Below are 14,168 nucleotides of genomic sequence, written 5' to 3'. Positions count from 1 at the left end.
GAGTGAACCAAAATAACCCCCATAGTGACATTATAACTACTAACACCACAGGAGAATTTATTCTGTTTGATGTCTATTAACCACGATCACTATATATATATACTGTATACATTGTGTGTAATAATTTCTTTGCTCAAGCTTAATTTTTTTGTGTATTTTTTATTGAATTTTATATATTTGAATGTATATTCCAGGGCAGTCTGTTTTGTTGTTGGTTAGTTTTCATTTTTATGTGAGTGTTAAGTATACTCACAGCTGACTGCTGCTCAAATAGAATGAATCAGGGCCATGGCCACCACTTCTAACATACTGTCCATTAGGTTTTTGTTTATAGTGCACCACCACACTTTCATGTTTTCCCATGTCGATCTTTTGACCCTGCCGACCTATTGCATTTCTAACTATTGACTGTCTAACTAGATGCTGTCTATCTAATAATACACACTTGTACCAGCTACCTTGCACTATCAATTAGAGTTTCAGGTATTCTTTGCTCTTCGTTACCAACAGCTCCTGGTGCTTCCATCTAGAAACAAGCTGTTGGCTGAGCAGGTCACTACTGAGTAGTGAACACACTTTATACACTGGCCACATATTTAGATGTGGTATTTTCTAACATGTTTATAATGTGACGGGGCATTCTGTACTTACAGCTCATCCAACCTAGACAAAGAGGAAAAGGTGTTGCCACTTATGGTGAGGATTTTGTTCTTACGCAGAACTCTGCAAAACAAACATTATTGAGGGCGTCAAGACACATACAGTAACCAAATAAATCAAGAGGACAGCCAGGTGTTGCTCGTGGACCCCTGTGGTATTTTTCAGTTATGACGTTGACACTGAACATGTCTGCACCTACATAATGCCAACATGTTCACAATGTCGACATGTAAAATGTCATCAATCTACACAGACTGGCAGCAGAGGTTAGGCTGCAAGCAGTGGCAAAATGACCAAATAGGCAGACTAGACATTGGATCAAAATAATATTGATTTCATCATGAAAGAAAATTACAATGAAGCTTTCTTAAAGATTTAAGAAATGAATTAACTCAAAGAAACAAAGCAATTACATTAAAGACTCAATAGAGAAAATACTGTATTAATGTACAACTTAAAGTACATAAACCATATACATCAGATTCACATTGTAGTTTCATATTGTTGATTGATAAAATTAAAAACATATTAGAAGATCAATTGTGGGTGTGGAGATATCCACTGCCTTGTAGGTCACCACAGGGTATAATTCCCTACTGGCTGCAGGAGACAAGTGTTAGGGTTAGGCAGTACAGGAAATGCTAGCGGTAGTTACTAGGGGGAGGGCTAGTGGTTAGGATAAGCCATACCACCAGAAGTCACACAGGATCCACCAAAAGTAACAAAGAAACTTTGCTATATTGTAATTTACAAGACGTACAAATATAGATAAAATAACTCAGAAGAGTGAGAGGATAAATGGTCTGTAAGTATATCCATCCATGTGGTATAAAGTCTGTAAGTATATCATCCATGTGGTATAAAGTCTGTAAGGACAAATTTCTGCCTATACTTATACTATATGTCATTCAAACTAAGGGGTCGATTCTGGATCACATGCAGTGATCCGAATTTGGGCCCCGCACCCAATGGTCATGCTCAAACCCCGACAGTGACCGGACGGCAGAGTTACACACTTTCCGGGCAGTTTGCAGCGGGGAGGAAATGGCCAGCGTTTTATGTGCGTCCCGATGAAAATGCTGGGTGTTCCCATAGGTGAGCAGACCGGCAGATGCCTGTCTTTGTCCCAGCGCCTGCAAATAGGTCAGTTGAGACTGACTTTTATTTAATAAGGCAGGAGAAATCATTCGATGGTCAGCGACCATTAAATGATTTCTCCTCCAGCGGCGGCATGCAAGGGCATGTGTCTTTGTTACACATCCCCTCACATGGTTTCGAGGGGAAACGGCAGCCAGGGTGGGACGAATATTAGGCGGGGAGGCCTCTCTGGCACTCAGGAAGTTGCGAACTTCACAGCTTACCGGGCCAACCAGAATCAGGCAATGTATAACATGCTACCCTAAGAGATTAGAAAGCAGGGGGATATCCAGCGTTTTATGGTACCCCTATGAAAATGCTGGACATGCATCTGGGCGGTGTTAAGCCGCTCACTAAGCAGCCAACGACTACTGCTTATCGAGCGGTATTTAATCACCCCCTATATTTCTTTAGAAAGGCTGCTTTATACTGTATATAGCCTAAAAATATATGACTTTGCTGTGTCCAGGAGCTAATTACTGGAAGCAACGGTTGTATAAGTTGAGATACAGTTAAAAATTGACTAGCTTAAACTGTCATATATAGTAATTAATTATCTTATTCCATAAATAAGACGAGTTTGCAAAATGGTAATTTATGCAGATCTATTATAGTTCATTTTTGAGTTCTCTTCAAAAGACAAATCCAAAGCTAAAAATGTGCTTCGTGCTCAGTATAAATAAGTCGTTTTCAAAATATCATGTGCTGGTTTTTCTGGAAATTGGTGCATTAACTGTTTTAAGGGGGTATTCAATGTTGTCTGACGTACCTATTCAATGCAGCCGTTTTTCACCGATGCAGGCTCTACTTTATTTAAAGCCGAATCTGCATCCATGGATAATATTCAAAAACAGTCGAATTTTCGACTAAAACACACAGCTCTGTGAGTAATCCCCCAAACCACATGTTCTCCTTTTGTGCCGATTTTTCTGACAGTTGAAAAATTGGCACTTGAATAGGCCAAATGTAGCTTCGACTAAAAATTGTCGAAAAAGTGCAGCTTTTCCGGCTGTCCAAATTTGACATGGATCGAATTCCCCCCCCCCAGGCTGGAAACACACTAGACCAATGTCGGGACAATATATCAGATTGTCCACCTTACTTAGTGTGTACCCACTATTACGTGCCATGCAGTATAACTAACAAGAACCTGGCTGCTAAGATGATAACGCGTCCGACCTGGTGCAGTGTAATGAAGATGTTGCTCCTTCCTTCATTACATCGTCTAGTGTGTATGGGCAATCTGGCATGGTCTTCGCTGAAGGCAATCAACTCGACCATCGGCTCGATTGACCGTGCTCTAGTGCAGTGGTAGCCAACTCAGCCCCACAAGAGGGTGTCTCAGATCCCCAAGTTGGCAATGGAAAATTTAGTATACTGCATTGCTCGTCATGCTTCGGGCATGTTGCATCAGTCCCACTACCGTTGCACTCAGTACACTTTACTGTATATAACCGGAGTCCGCGTGGTTAGTAAAATATGAAAAAGTCCCCCTCCAAAAAAAGTGCATGGCACCTGTTTCATGTCAACATTTTGCTTGGGTTGACCTTTTATCTTAGTCAACCCTGTGGTTTCTACCTATCAAATGTCAACCTTGACATTGTCCGTCTACCGATCAGATACCATACAGGCCATACACACTGCAAAATTACTGATGGTAACAGGAGACTGGTTTGGAGTGGCAACATGCATGGGCAGAAACAATGACCGGCGGTATAATTTCCTAGGCACTTTCAAGGGGCAGTGTGCAGGTGGCCATACCTCAGACTATATGGCAGCCTAAAGGGCAATCAGACTGATCTGTGGGACCAATTTTGTGCAAGCATCAATTATTTATCTAAAACTAGTCGCCTTCTTCAATTGTGATAAAATAGGTTTATAAAAAAACGAAATTAAAGATTGCAGCAAAATTACATTTATTTACATTGGCATGGAAGTCTACATATATCTTCTCTTATCTCAAAATATCTTCCAACCGACCTCTACGCTCCTCCCAAGATCTGCGTCTCTCATCCACACTCATTACTCGCTCCCATTCCTGATTGCATGAATGTCTTCGAGCTGCACCCACTCTGTGGAATGCCCTCCCAAGCACAATAAGACTCTCTTCCAGTCTCCAAACCTATAAGCGTTCCCTGAAAACTCATCTCTTCAGGCAAGCTTATCAAATTCCAGAACCAGTCACAGAACCTCGCATTCTGGTGGAATCGATGCAATAAAGAATACAGTATCTATCCTTATGTATCAATGCCTATTTCCCTATAGATTGTAAACTTGCGAGCAGGGCCCTCCTAACTTTTGACTGTCTGTAAATACCCTGTTTGTTGTATCACTGTCTCCTTTTGTTAAGCGCAACGGAATTTGCTGCGCTATATAAGAAACTGTTAATAAATAAATAATAATAATAAATATGTCATTTACTAGGCATAGTAGGCATAGTATTTTTTTAATTATAAAACATTTAGAATAAATTTACTTACAAGACAGTTAACGTAGTGCAGGAACTAAAGGTTGTGTTCTTTAAGGTTGGAATATTATTACCTTCAAAATCTCTATAAAATAAAAAAAAAAGATTAAAACAATCTGAATACTGTACTGTATGTCATGCAATGCAAACATCTGAAACAGTCTTCATTGTATTGTTATACAAAGGGAAAAGTTGGACTGAGTAAATTTAGCAAAGCTTCTAAGGGCGGTATTCAATGAGCCTGATTCGCCATGTTTTTATGGCGAATTTGTGCTGTTTGGCGAATTTTTGACTAAAACGGTGAATCACCCTATTCAATGACCACATGGCGAATACATTTGAAGGTTTTTTTCGCCATGATTCACCGAGTAGCAATCGCTATCTTTTTATGGAGAAGTGGAATGTGAACTTTTAAAATAAAGTGTTTTGTTTTTTACATTTGGTGTAAAAAAAATCAGGAATTTTATTCTAAAGAGGGGCATGCTATTTTTATTCATGTGCTGTAAGCACATGAATATATATTTAATTAAAAAATATATATATATATTTTTTTTTTACACAGCAGCCAGCAGGGGGCGCCGGAGCCGAGCCGCTCATTACATATTCATATATTCACTGCACCCGATCGTTACGATCGGGTATAGTGAATATACGGTCCCCTGCTGGCACCCCCGGGGGGCAGCCTGTGCTGCCTGGCCCCCGGGGAGCCCACCTCCCCCCCACAAATGTTCTGGGGCAGGCAGAGAGACTTCCATCTCTCTGCCTGCCACCGTCCTCAGGCTCCCTGCGGCATTCGCCGCAGGAGCTCATATTCGCCAGTCAGGGGCAGCGAGCCCCTGACACGTTGAATACCGGAGCCCGCCGGCTCCGGAACCTGGCGAATGTGCAGCGAATCCTAAAAAGGATTCGCTGCACCTCGCAGGTATTCTCATTGAATACCGCCCTAAGAATGAAAAGAGGTGATTTTGCCCATAGAGACCAATCAAATTCTGTTAATCATTTATCTATTGCATCCTAGAAAATTATAGAACCTGATTGGTTGCTATGGGCAACATCACCTCTTTTATTTTTTGAAGCTTTACTAAATTTACCCCTTAGTGTTCCTTGAGGACCATGGTTGGGAACCCATGCCTTAGACGTTGATATAATGATATTGTGACCTACTTGCCTACCATTCCGGAAGCTACAGAAGACTTACAATGTTTGGGGTAGCAGCACCCTGGCAGAGTAGATGGCTCTCTAACATTGTGCTGGCTTCTTTAGTGAAACTGCCAGGATTGTATGTTACTCACCAGCACTCGTGGGAGCCACCGAAAGGGGGGTAGGGCTGAATGACTGGATCACGCCATTTAGCTACACCACCTCACTGTTTACCCGCACATCTCGGCTCTTTCCCTATGTTGTGGACAGGACCTATTGATGAGATCATTCGACCCCACCCCCTGAAGTGCCCTTCAGTGTCTGCAGAGGCGACTTACAAAGTAAGTAAGTATTGTGATCTTTAAATGTGGAAAATAGATATAAAACAGAGATTTTGAATGTCTGTGTAACACCCAGTCCCCTGGTTATAAATATGTGTTCCTAACAGGGCCGGACTGGGACCCGAAATCGGCCCTGGCATTTTGAGCATACAGGCCCACACGCAGTAGGAGGGACCCTTGCACGGCGGAGGGCCCCAATCAAAAAGGGGGCGTGGCCTCGTGAAAAGGAGGTGTGGCTTCACAAAAAGGAGGCATTACACATTATGGAACACACCGTAATGCCCATCTGCTTCCTCTGTCTAAATAGGGTGTCAATTGTGGAGTTATTGGTAATATCTTTCTGCGTGCAGACTATATATGGACTACTACTCCTCACAGAGGACATATGGTAGAGAATTAATGTATTTCAAATGAATGGGAGAATGCTTTTCTACAGAAAAGGGACACACGGGCTATATCTTCTTAAATTAGAAAATACCTATTATAGGGGAACACCCCTCAAAGCAGGGGCAGTGGGCCGTTCTAGACAGTTTGCCCTATGGCAGAATCTGGTGGACTGTGCTATTCTCCCTGCACTTGAGGGAGGACCTTTTTCCCGACATTGTGGGGTTGAAGTGTAATTGACCAATAAAGCCGGGGTGCTCGCGCTCAGCAGGAGCCCCGTTTTTTGCCCGCTCATACTGAGGTTATAAAAGACAAGCTCCGACTGAGCGGTAAAAGGTGCCTGAGGAGAGCTGACGAAGACAGAGGAGAGCAGCGGTGGGCGCGTGTGTGGGAGACAGCGCAACACCATTAACAGGGCTTACCGATTAATAGCCCCTACAGAGATCTGTTCCCAAGCCGAGGCTTCCGGTGGTAGTCGGCGGTAATTCTCACGGGAGGTCCGGAGGAGACAGGCTGACAGCAGGAGGTGGAGGGCTGAGCCGCGGTGACGCAGCAGCTGAGAGGCGGACCAGAGACAGAGGCTGATGAGAGGCTTCAGGCAGAGACTGGGGGAGCCCTCTGACCTACATCTACAGTATAAGGAGGTGTGGTGAGTCCCGCTCCAGACAGCCTGTGTGGCCAAATAGGGGACTCGAGGCAGCAGGGCGGGCTCATCGCTACTGCAGAAAGTTCTCCGAACTTTCTGCACAAAGCGGCCCACAAGGCCATCGGCCCTTCTGGCATTTGCCAGAAGTGCCAGATGGCCAGTCCGGCCCTGGTTCCTAATCTCATACAGATCATACATGCACATTTTTATATGAGGATGTATTATTTCTATTTAAAATGTTGGGAATTTGGTAACTAGTTAAACATGCAAAGGTAAATAGACATACATTCAAAGATAAATCCTACAGTATATCCATACTTTTATACACAGAAGTTAAACAATATTGCAAGCAATGGATCTGATTCAGATCTGATTGCTCATCTGCAAATTTGCAGATGACTGCGAGTGGTTAGCCATCGCCAAGACAGAGTGAAAACCCGGCCAGTAAATCTGCGAGTGAATTGCAAACATTTGACAAACTGGTATCTTGTCGCACATCGATTCACAATTCACTCACCATCTAGTGATTTTCCCAGTCTGTGCAAATGTAAGTAAGTCTGTGTCATGGCCAGAGTATTGAGACAGATATATTTACCTTCCAAGCGTCTAGCAAGACTGTCGCTGCATTCCAGAACTTGTTTCAATCAGCGCTGTGTGCGCTCACCCCGCAGTGCGGGGATACAGAGCTCTCCTAGTGCTGCTGTCTCTGCTGTGATTCCTCAGCCTTCCATCGCTGCAGTGTCTGCATCTGATCATCCCTCCACGTTGGGCTGTCAGCGCTCACCTCCCACGGCTCCTACGCCACCACCATTGTCATAGGCCAATCTCCATGTGTAGTACAAACAGTGTTTCTTGCCTTCCCTGAACATGGGAGCATCCATGTACTTCCTGGTCACATGTTACTCTTCAGCCAATCCTGTGAGCCACTCTGCAGTGTTATTTGCTCAGCCAATCATCACTCCTCTGCTGCTATAAGTATGCTGGGTAAGTTAGGCCAGTTGCCAGTGCTACTGATCAGATTGTGCTACCTTTATAGCGTTCTCTCTCTGTGTCTCTAAGCTGCTTCCAGGTGCCGTTATCCGGGGCTTTCCATCCTACTCCAGGTTCTGAGCGTGCAGCTTGTATGGCCCTGTCAGTGTTCCGCCATCGATACCCATCTCCATTGGTGTTCCCCATCGATACTCACCATTGGGGATCCTCCATTGGAATCCTGCTCCATCTGTGTTCCACCATCGATACTCACCATAGGTGATTCTCCATTGGTATACTGTTCCATCGGTGTTCCGCCATCAATACTCACCATCTGTTATCCTCCATTGGTATCCTGCTCCATCGGTGTTCCGCTATTGATACTCAGCATTGGTGATCCTCCATCGGTATCCTGCTCCATCGGTGTTCCGTGATCAATACCCATCATCGGTGACTCTCGATCGATTCCTAGCTTCATTATCTGGACCCAGTTCTTATTTCATCTTCCAAGTCTTCAAGGGTCAGAACCACCACATTACTCCTCTCTTATTTGCATTCCCTGAACTTGCATTATATCTGGACTTCATCAGTGTTCACTACACCTGTTACTTGTCATACCTAGTGTGCTATTATCATCTGGACTATATCAGTGTTCTTACACTGCACCATTAATCCATTATAACTACTGTTGTTATTTCCCGGACTCCTTCAGTGTTCTTACTATGCACCACTTACCATTTGTATCACCGCTGCTACTTTGTCTGGACTCCATCAGTGTGCAAACACTGCTACAATTGCTACTAAGTATTTCATGCTCTCATAGACTGCATCAGCATTCCTAAGCTGCACCTATTGTGTCGTAGTCCCTGCAAGTTCTCATGGTACTGAATCCTGTCTGAGTTACTGCTGTCATTATATTTACCAAGTCTCATCAGTTATCACCTGTACCATCTGTGGAATAAATAAAGACTTGTTTTTACTTCTGTGGTCCTTCTTCTAACTGTCCTGGGTGCCTCCTGGTAATGCACAGTAGCCTTATCAAGGCATCACAGTTTGTGTACCAGACAGCCCCTACGTGGTTGTTTCCAGCCACAGGTGTGACAGTCTGATCCCACCACCTGACTATGCAACAGATACAGGTTGATCGAGGCCGACACTGACATCACATACAATCCCTGGGCCCGTCTACGTTTTTTCAGAATCTCCAAAAAAAACAGCAGGTTACCACCCCCAAACGCCGACTTCCTGTCCATCAAATTGCGAAGGGATTGCATTTAGATATTTTTGTGGCTATTTGGCCTCACGCATGCACGCTATGACCTGTATGCATGTGTAGTCATTCCATAAATCCATGGCATTGCGAATTTGCATTATAGCAATCAAACCCCCCAATATCAACTGCATGAGTGCACAAAGATTCATGTAGTGTGCATAATGAACCCATCATTTGGATTTCCCTCTCCGCTTTGTACTTACAGCCAGTTTAGTTTGGGCATGTGTTGGCAAAGAGGTTTGTCAGGCAATCGACCCAAGAAGTTGTTCAGCATTACTCTGTAAGAGAAAACATAGGCAAATCCATTCTAATATAAGGGTCACAATGGACAATGGGGCAGATTTATTAAGCCCTGTGAAGTGATAAAATGTCTGGTACTTTATCACCGGCCAATCAGCTCCTAACTGCAATGTTACAGGCTGGGCTTCAAAAATAACAGATGGGAGCTGATTGGCCGGTGATGAAGTACTGTACAAGTCACTTTATCACTTCACCAGGCTTAATTAATCTGCCCAAATATATATTAACTGACCTTTAATATATAATGCTACAGCATAATCATTATTTATGGCTTCATAGAAATGAAAAGCATTTGCCTTCCCTCTGATGGTAGATAACGATCTATACTTTTTAGAGCCATATATTATTCCTTGCTGGGTCTGACTGGTAGGAAACACTGGGAGTATTTCCATCTGGTTTATTTGACATATAATGTAAGAGGTGTAAATTTATGATTCTTCATTTTTTGATTATGACTATATAATCTTTCACGTAATTCTGGGCCTTTTACCTTTCCTTGTGATTCACTTGCCTGTATATCACCATACTGTACCATACATAGAAACTATGTACACCAAAATAATATTAACAATTGTGCATGTATAGAATTTCCCCATTCAGTGCTACCTGAATGTATTCATCAGCTGCACAATAACTGCTACTTTTCTATGGTTTTACACTAATTGAAGGCAAGTCCATTTTTGTGTAAAAGTATTTTGGGATTTATTCTGCTGTTGTTTATAACAATAATAACAAAAAAAACTGTATTTTTCAGGGTTACTGTAGATGCCGCTTATACAAATAATGGAAGGCTGAAATAAAGGGGCATAAACACTGGGCGATTTTCACCCCATTTGTAAGCAAGTGTTGTCCCTGCCACACCATGGGAAGGCTAAGTCCTGTGATGTTGCTTCATTCCAGTCCCCATACTAGTGGTATAAACCACATAATTTATTACAGCAATCATTTCTCTATTTAAAAAACAAACACATGCTAGCAACCTGTATTACCGAAATAAAAAAACCTTAACATTTTCTATGAGAAGATATCATTAATTGACTTACAGAAGTATAAGGGAATCCAATCCTAGAAACACTTGGGGGGAGATCTGGTTAATTCTGTTGCTCTCAATGACTCTGTTGAAAGTGAGATACACATTACATATTACATTTTGAGAATCAATGAATAGCTATTTTCCCAATATCAATGACTAAATGTTCTGGAGGTACAGGACTTTTGTGCAAGTCTACCTGTTTTTTTTATTTTAAATTCAGCAATCGCTTACCAGGCAAAACTTGATTGCAAGAATCTGCGATACGTACAGCTTGGTAGATCCTGGTCAGTCTTATGGTAACCAGTCAGCTGTACAAACTATGTGTTTAATTGTGCTGCAGCTGAAGTTAGAATCTCAACTGATGTTTCACCCCTTATAGGGAGTCTTCCTGGACACTCAAGCTGGTTTCATATCGCATAAACGGCATTGAGCTGGTAGTTTGAAACGTTTAAAAAAAAATGGGCAGACAGCCTTAACCCCTTTCACGCCGCATAGCTTAAACGGTATATTACCCGTTTAAGTGCGGTCTGAAAGGGGTATTACCGTTTCAATGCTGTTTTTTACCATCACTTTTTTAAATGTGTAGGATCCCACTTTTAACACGTTTCAAAATACCGGTATTCTGTAACCGGTAAATTGACAATGGAGCTTTCACATTGCAGCTGTCCCGGTTTTAAAACGGTAAAAAAACGGCAATATACCGTGTTAAAGCTGCAATGTGAAGCTGGTTTCAGTTGTTGGATGTAATCAGTAGGATCCTTTCTTGTCTAATGGACACTTGGATTTACGCTTTGAGCTAAAGTTTATTTGCCTGTATCATTTGGGTAGTCTGTTTATTGATTATATTTCTCTATGGTGAATCTATATGATATATATTGTGCTATTGAAGAGAACTGCACAATATTTCTATATGCTGTAAGGCATTTGTCTATACAGGCAAAACATCTGTTACTTCTTATCAATTCTTTATTGTGGAAATGACTTGTAGTATTTCAGAAAATTGTCCAGCAAAATATTTTATTGTCTAATTGGAAAACTAGTAAACACTCTCTTCAGTAAAGATCGCCCGTATTATATTAAAGATCTGCCATGTTAATATGGGGAGGGAAGTTCCCCTCGGCAATAATCAGAACTTGATCAAAGTACATGATTATTGCAGCTTCCCTGCACAACAGATACTTAGAATTTGCAGTCCCTGTGCTATGTAGGTCAATTAATTCAAGATGACACAGAATCAGAATCTCTAAGCTCCAAAAGTGATAAAATGGAGAGTGATAAACAGCCAGCCAATCAGCTCCTGTCTGACATTTTTCAAACACAGTCTGTGACCTGGCAGGCAGGAGCTGATTGGCTGGCTGTTTATCACTCTCCATTTTATCACTTTTGAAGCTTAGAGAATCTGGCCCACAGAGTTCTTTCTTAAAACATGAATAATGGAGAAATATGCTTTGACAGTTCATAGTCATTGGTAAACATATAGGCTTTGTGCTTATGTATCTATGTAGCATATGGATTCTATTGAATTAAATCTCCTTGTAATTTAGAAGGAATGACACCTACCTATAGACATCCTCTGACAAAACCTTAATTTATTATTCAGTAATGCAAGAGGGAGAATTGATTGTAAATAATTGTCTATTTGATCCTTTCCATTGATATTATAGCTATCTGACCAGTTGTCCCTTGTGAACACGTCAACTAATTTCCTCACCAAAGTCCCCATAATTACCCCCAAGGCTTTTAGTGTCCACTAAATAGATTATGGCCATGTGAGGTAACTCAGCACTTGGCTGTCAAGCTTTTGTCTTTATTTCATCTAGAATTCCTTGGTGACATAATGTCCTTAGTATTTACAATACGTTTACAGTATTCCATATACAGTATCTCATTCACATCCCATGCCTAAAAGATAACTACTGTAGCTGTATGCTTAACATGGCTACGTTAACATTTTCCTACTTAACTTTTCAACAGGATACTGTATAGTCTTTTAAGAGATGCCCTGGCTCTGCCCGGCAGTAACCATGAGACATTATAATTGCCAAACTCTGCATGTAATAACTGTACGACCTATCCATTCCTGTGTACACTGAATGCAGACTGTGATCAACTGGCCGGTGGCCAACCCGTGGCCTCTTTCAGATTGCATAGGCGGGCTCCAGTCCTTATTACTTGTATGTAAAAGTCAGTGGGCCAGATGCACTAAGCTGTCCTTTCTCTCCCTGCATGGGGGTGCGATCACACCCACTCCCCACCACCTGCTGACACTGGCACCCCTCTGCAGCCGTATAAACGACACAATTCTTCTTCAAGTGAGGAGGTCTGGCCACGCCTCCCCCATTGGCCACACCCCCTGGTATAAATATCGGCGCCCCTACCGATATCTCCAATATCAGATATGATCTCCCTATGTATATCTTCTGAGGATAATTAATATTTACTGCTATCCTCCTAAAACAGTTATATTTTGGGTATATCATGCAAATTCTTTTGATAAATGTGCCCCATAGTCAGCAGTCACACCAGCTGTAGAGAAGGCAGAAACTGAAGGTCTAGCACCACCAGGCAGCACTAAAGTAGTGTTGTGTAGGGACAGTTGGCAGCCTGTACCTTCCCGCATATACAGGAATCTCAAAGGAGATTTTACTAACCGCCTCCTTTTTTTTTTACAGTTACCACTGGATTCAGTATTGAATCCCGGCGGTCGGGATCCCGGCGTTCAGAATCCCGACGCCGAAATCCCGACAGCCGAAATGCCGACAGGGGGGGGACGCGGATCGCCCCCCCTTGCGGGCTCGCTGCGCTCGCCACGCAGCTGGCCCGGTGCCTCGCTACGCTCGGCACACTAATTTATTCTCCTTCCAGGGGTGTCGTGGACACCCCAGGAGGGAGAATGTGTCGGCATTTCGGCGGTCGGGATTCCAGCGTCGGGATTCTGAACGCCGGGATCCCGACCGCCGGGATATTAACTGCATCCCTTACCACTAACATTAGTGGCCATTTTCTTGACTAATTTAATAATTTGGTACTCTTTACTTAGAAGGGCGCCCATCATGGCCATCTCGGGCATTGAATGCACTAAAAAATCGGGTGCGATGCGACCGACGAGATGCCCGAGATTTCCCATAGGGAATAATGTTAAATGTCTCAATTGACCCGATTTTCCTGTTCAATGCCTCAATTGACCCAATTTTTCCATAGGAAACAATGTTAAATGGGCCACAGAGGCCAAATAGGCACCCTGAAGTGAATAATGGCCACCCGAATTGTTAACGCCACCCCACGATCAACGTCAACCCGAAGCGTGGCGAGCGCAGCGAGCCCGCGAGGGGCGGCGGTACGCGTCCTACGACCTTTTCATACCCCCACTATCCACGTCGGCGTGGAGTTGAGAATAGAAAGTGTGGCGAGCGCACAGGTATCCGCGTCCCCTCGCGGGCTTCACAGCTGTCCGCGTACCCTCGCGGGGCTCGCTGCGCTCGCCACGCTTCGGGCTCGGTGGCTCGCTCGCTCGATCAAAATCGTGGGCGCCGTTCTAAGTAAAGAGTACCAATAATTTTAACTAAGCTACCACATTCCCCATAGCATGGCCAAACTACATATATTTATATATACAATCATGAAAGATAATATACAGTCAGGAAAGACAATGTAAACCAATATTTCGATGCACATTGCATTGGTGAATAAAACTTACAACCATTCCAGTTTGTGGAGGTCTCGGAATACTCCGGGTTTTAGCGTGGTTATCGCATTATGGCTCAAATAACTGCAAATAATCATAAATACATATATAAAGAACTTGCAAGATATTTCTT

General features: G+C 43.0%; 1 protein-coding gene across 1 annotated transcript in view; it reads right to left on the bottom strand.

Moving 5' to 3' along the window:
* Positions 1 to 14,168, bottom strand: part of RXFP1 (relaxin family peptide receptor 1) — a 188,661-nt gene that overhangs the window by 23,113 nt on the left and 151,380 nt on the right. Inside the window, exons 7-11 of the mRNA XM_083172505.1 lie at positions 14,048 to 14,119; positions 10,361 to 10,432; positions 9,221 to 9,295; positions 4,278 to 4,349; positions 652 to 723 (exon numbers count right to left, since the gene is read on the bottom strand). Of these exons, the coding sequence (XP_083028631.1) occupies positions 652 to 723; positions 4,278 to 4,349; positions 9,221 to 9,295; positions 10,361 to 10,432; positions 14,048 to 14,119 (363 nt within the window). The remainder of the gene's footprint in view (positions 1 to 651; positions 724 to 4,277; positions 4,350 to 9,220; positions 9,296 to 10,360; positions 10,433 to 14,047; positions 14,120 to 14,168) is intronic.

This window comes from Crinia signifera, chromosome 1 (genome assembly GCF_055691185.1).
Source record: "Crinia signifera chromosome 1, ASM5569118v1, whole genome shotgun sequence".
NCBI classification, from domain to species: Eukaryota; Metazoa; Chordata; class Amphibia; order Anura; family Myobatrachidae; genus Crinia; species Crinia signifera.
Note: the sequence above shows the minus strand (reverse complement) of the source record. Positions and strands in the feature narration are given on the sequence as shown.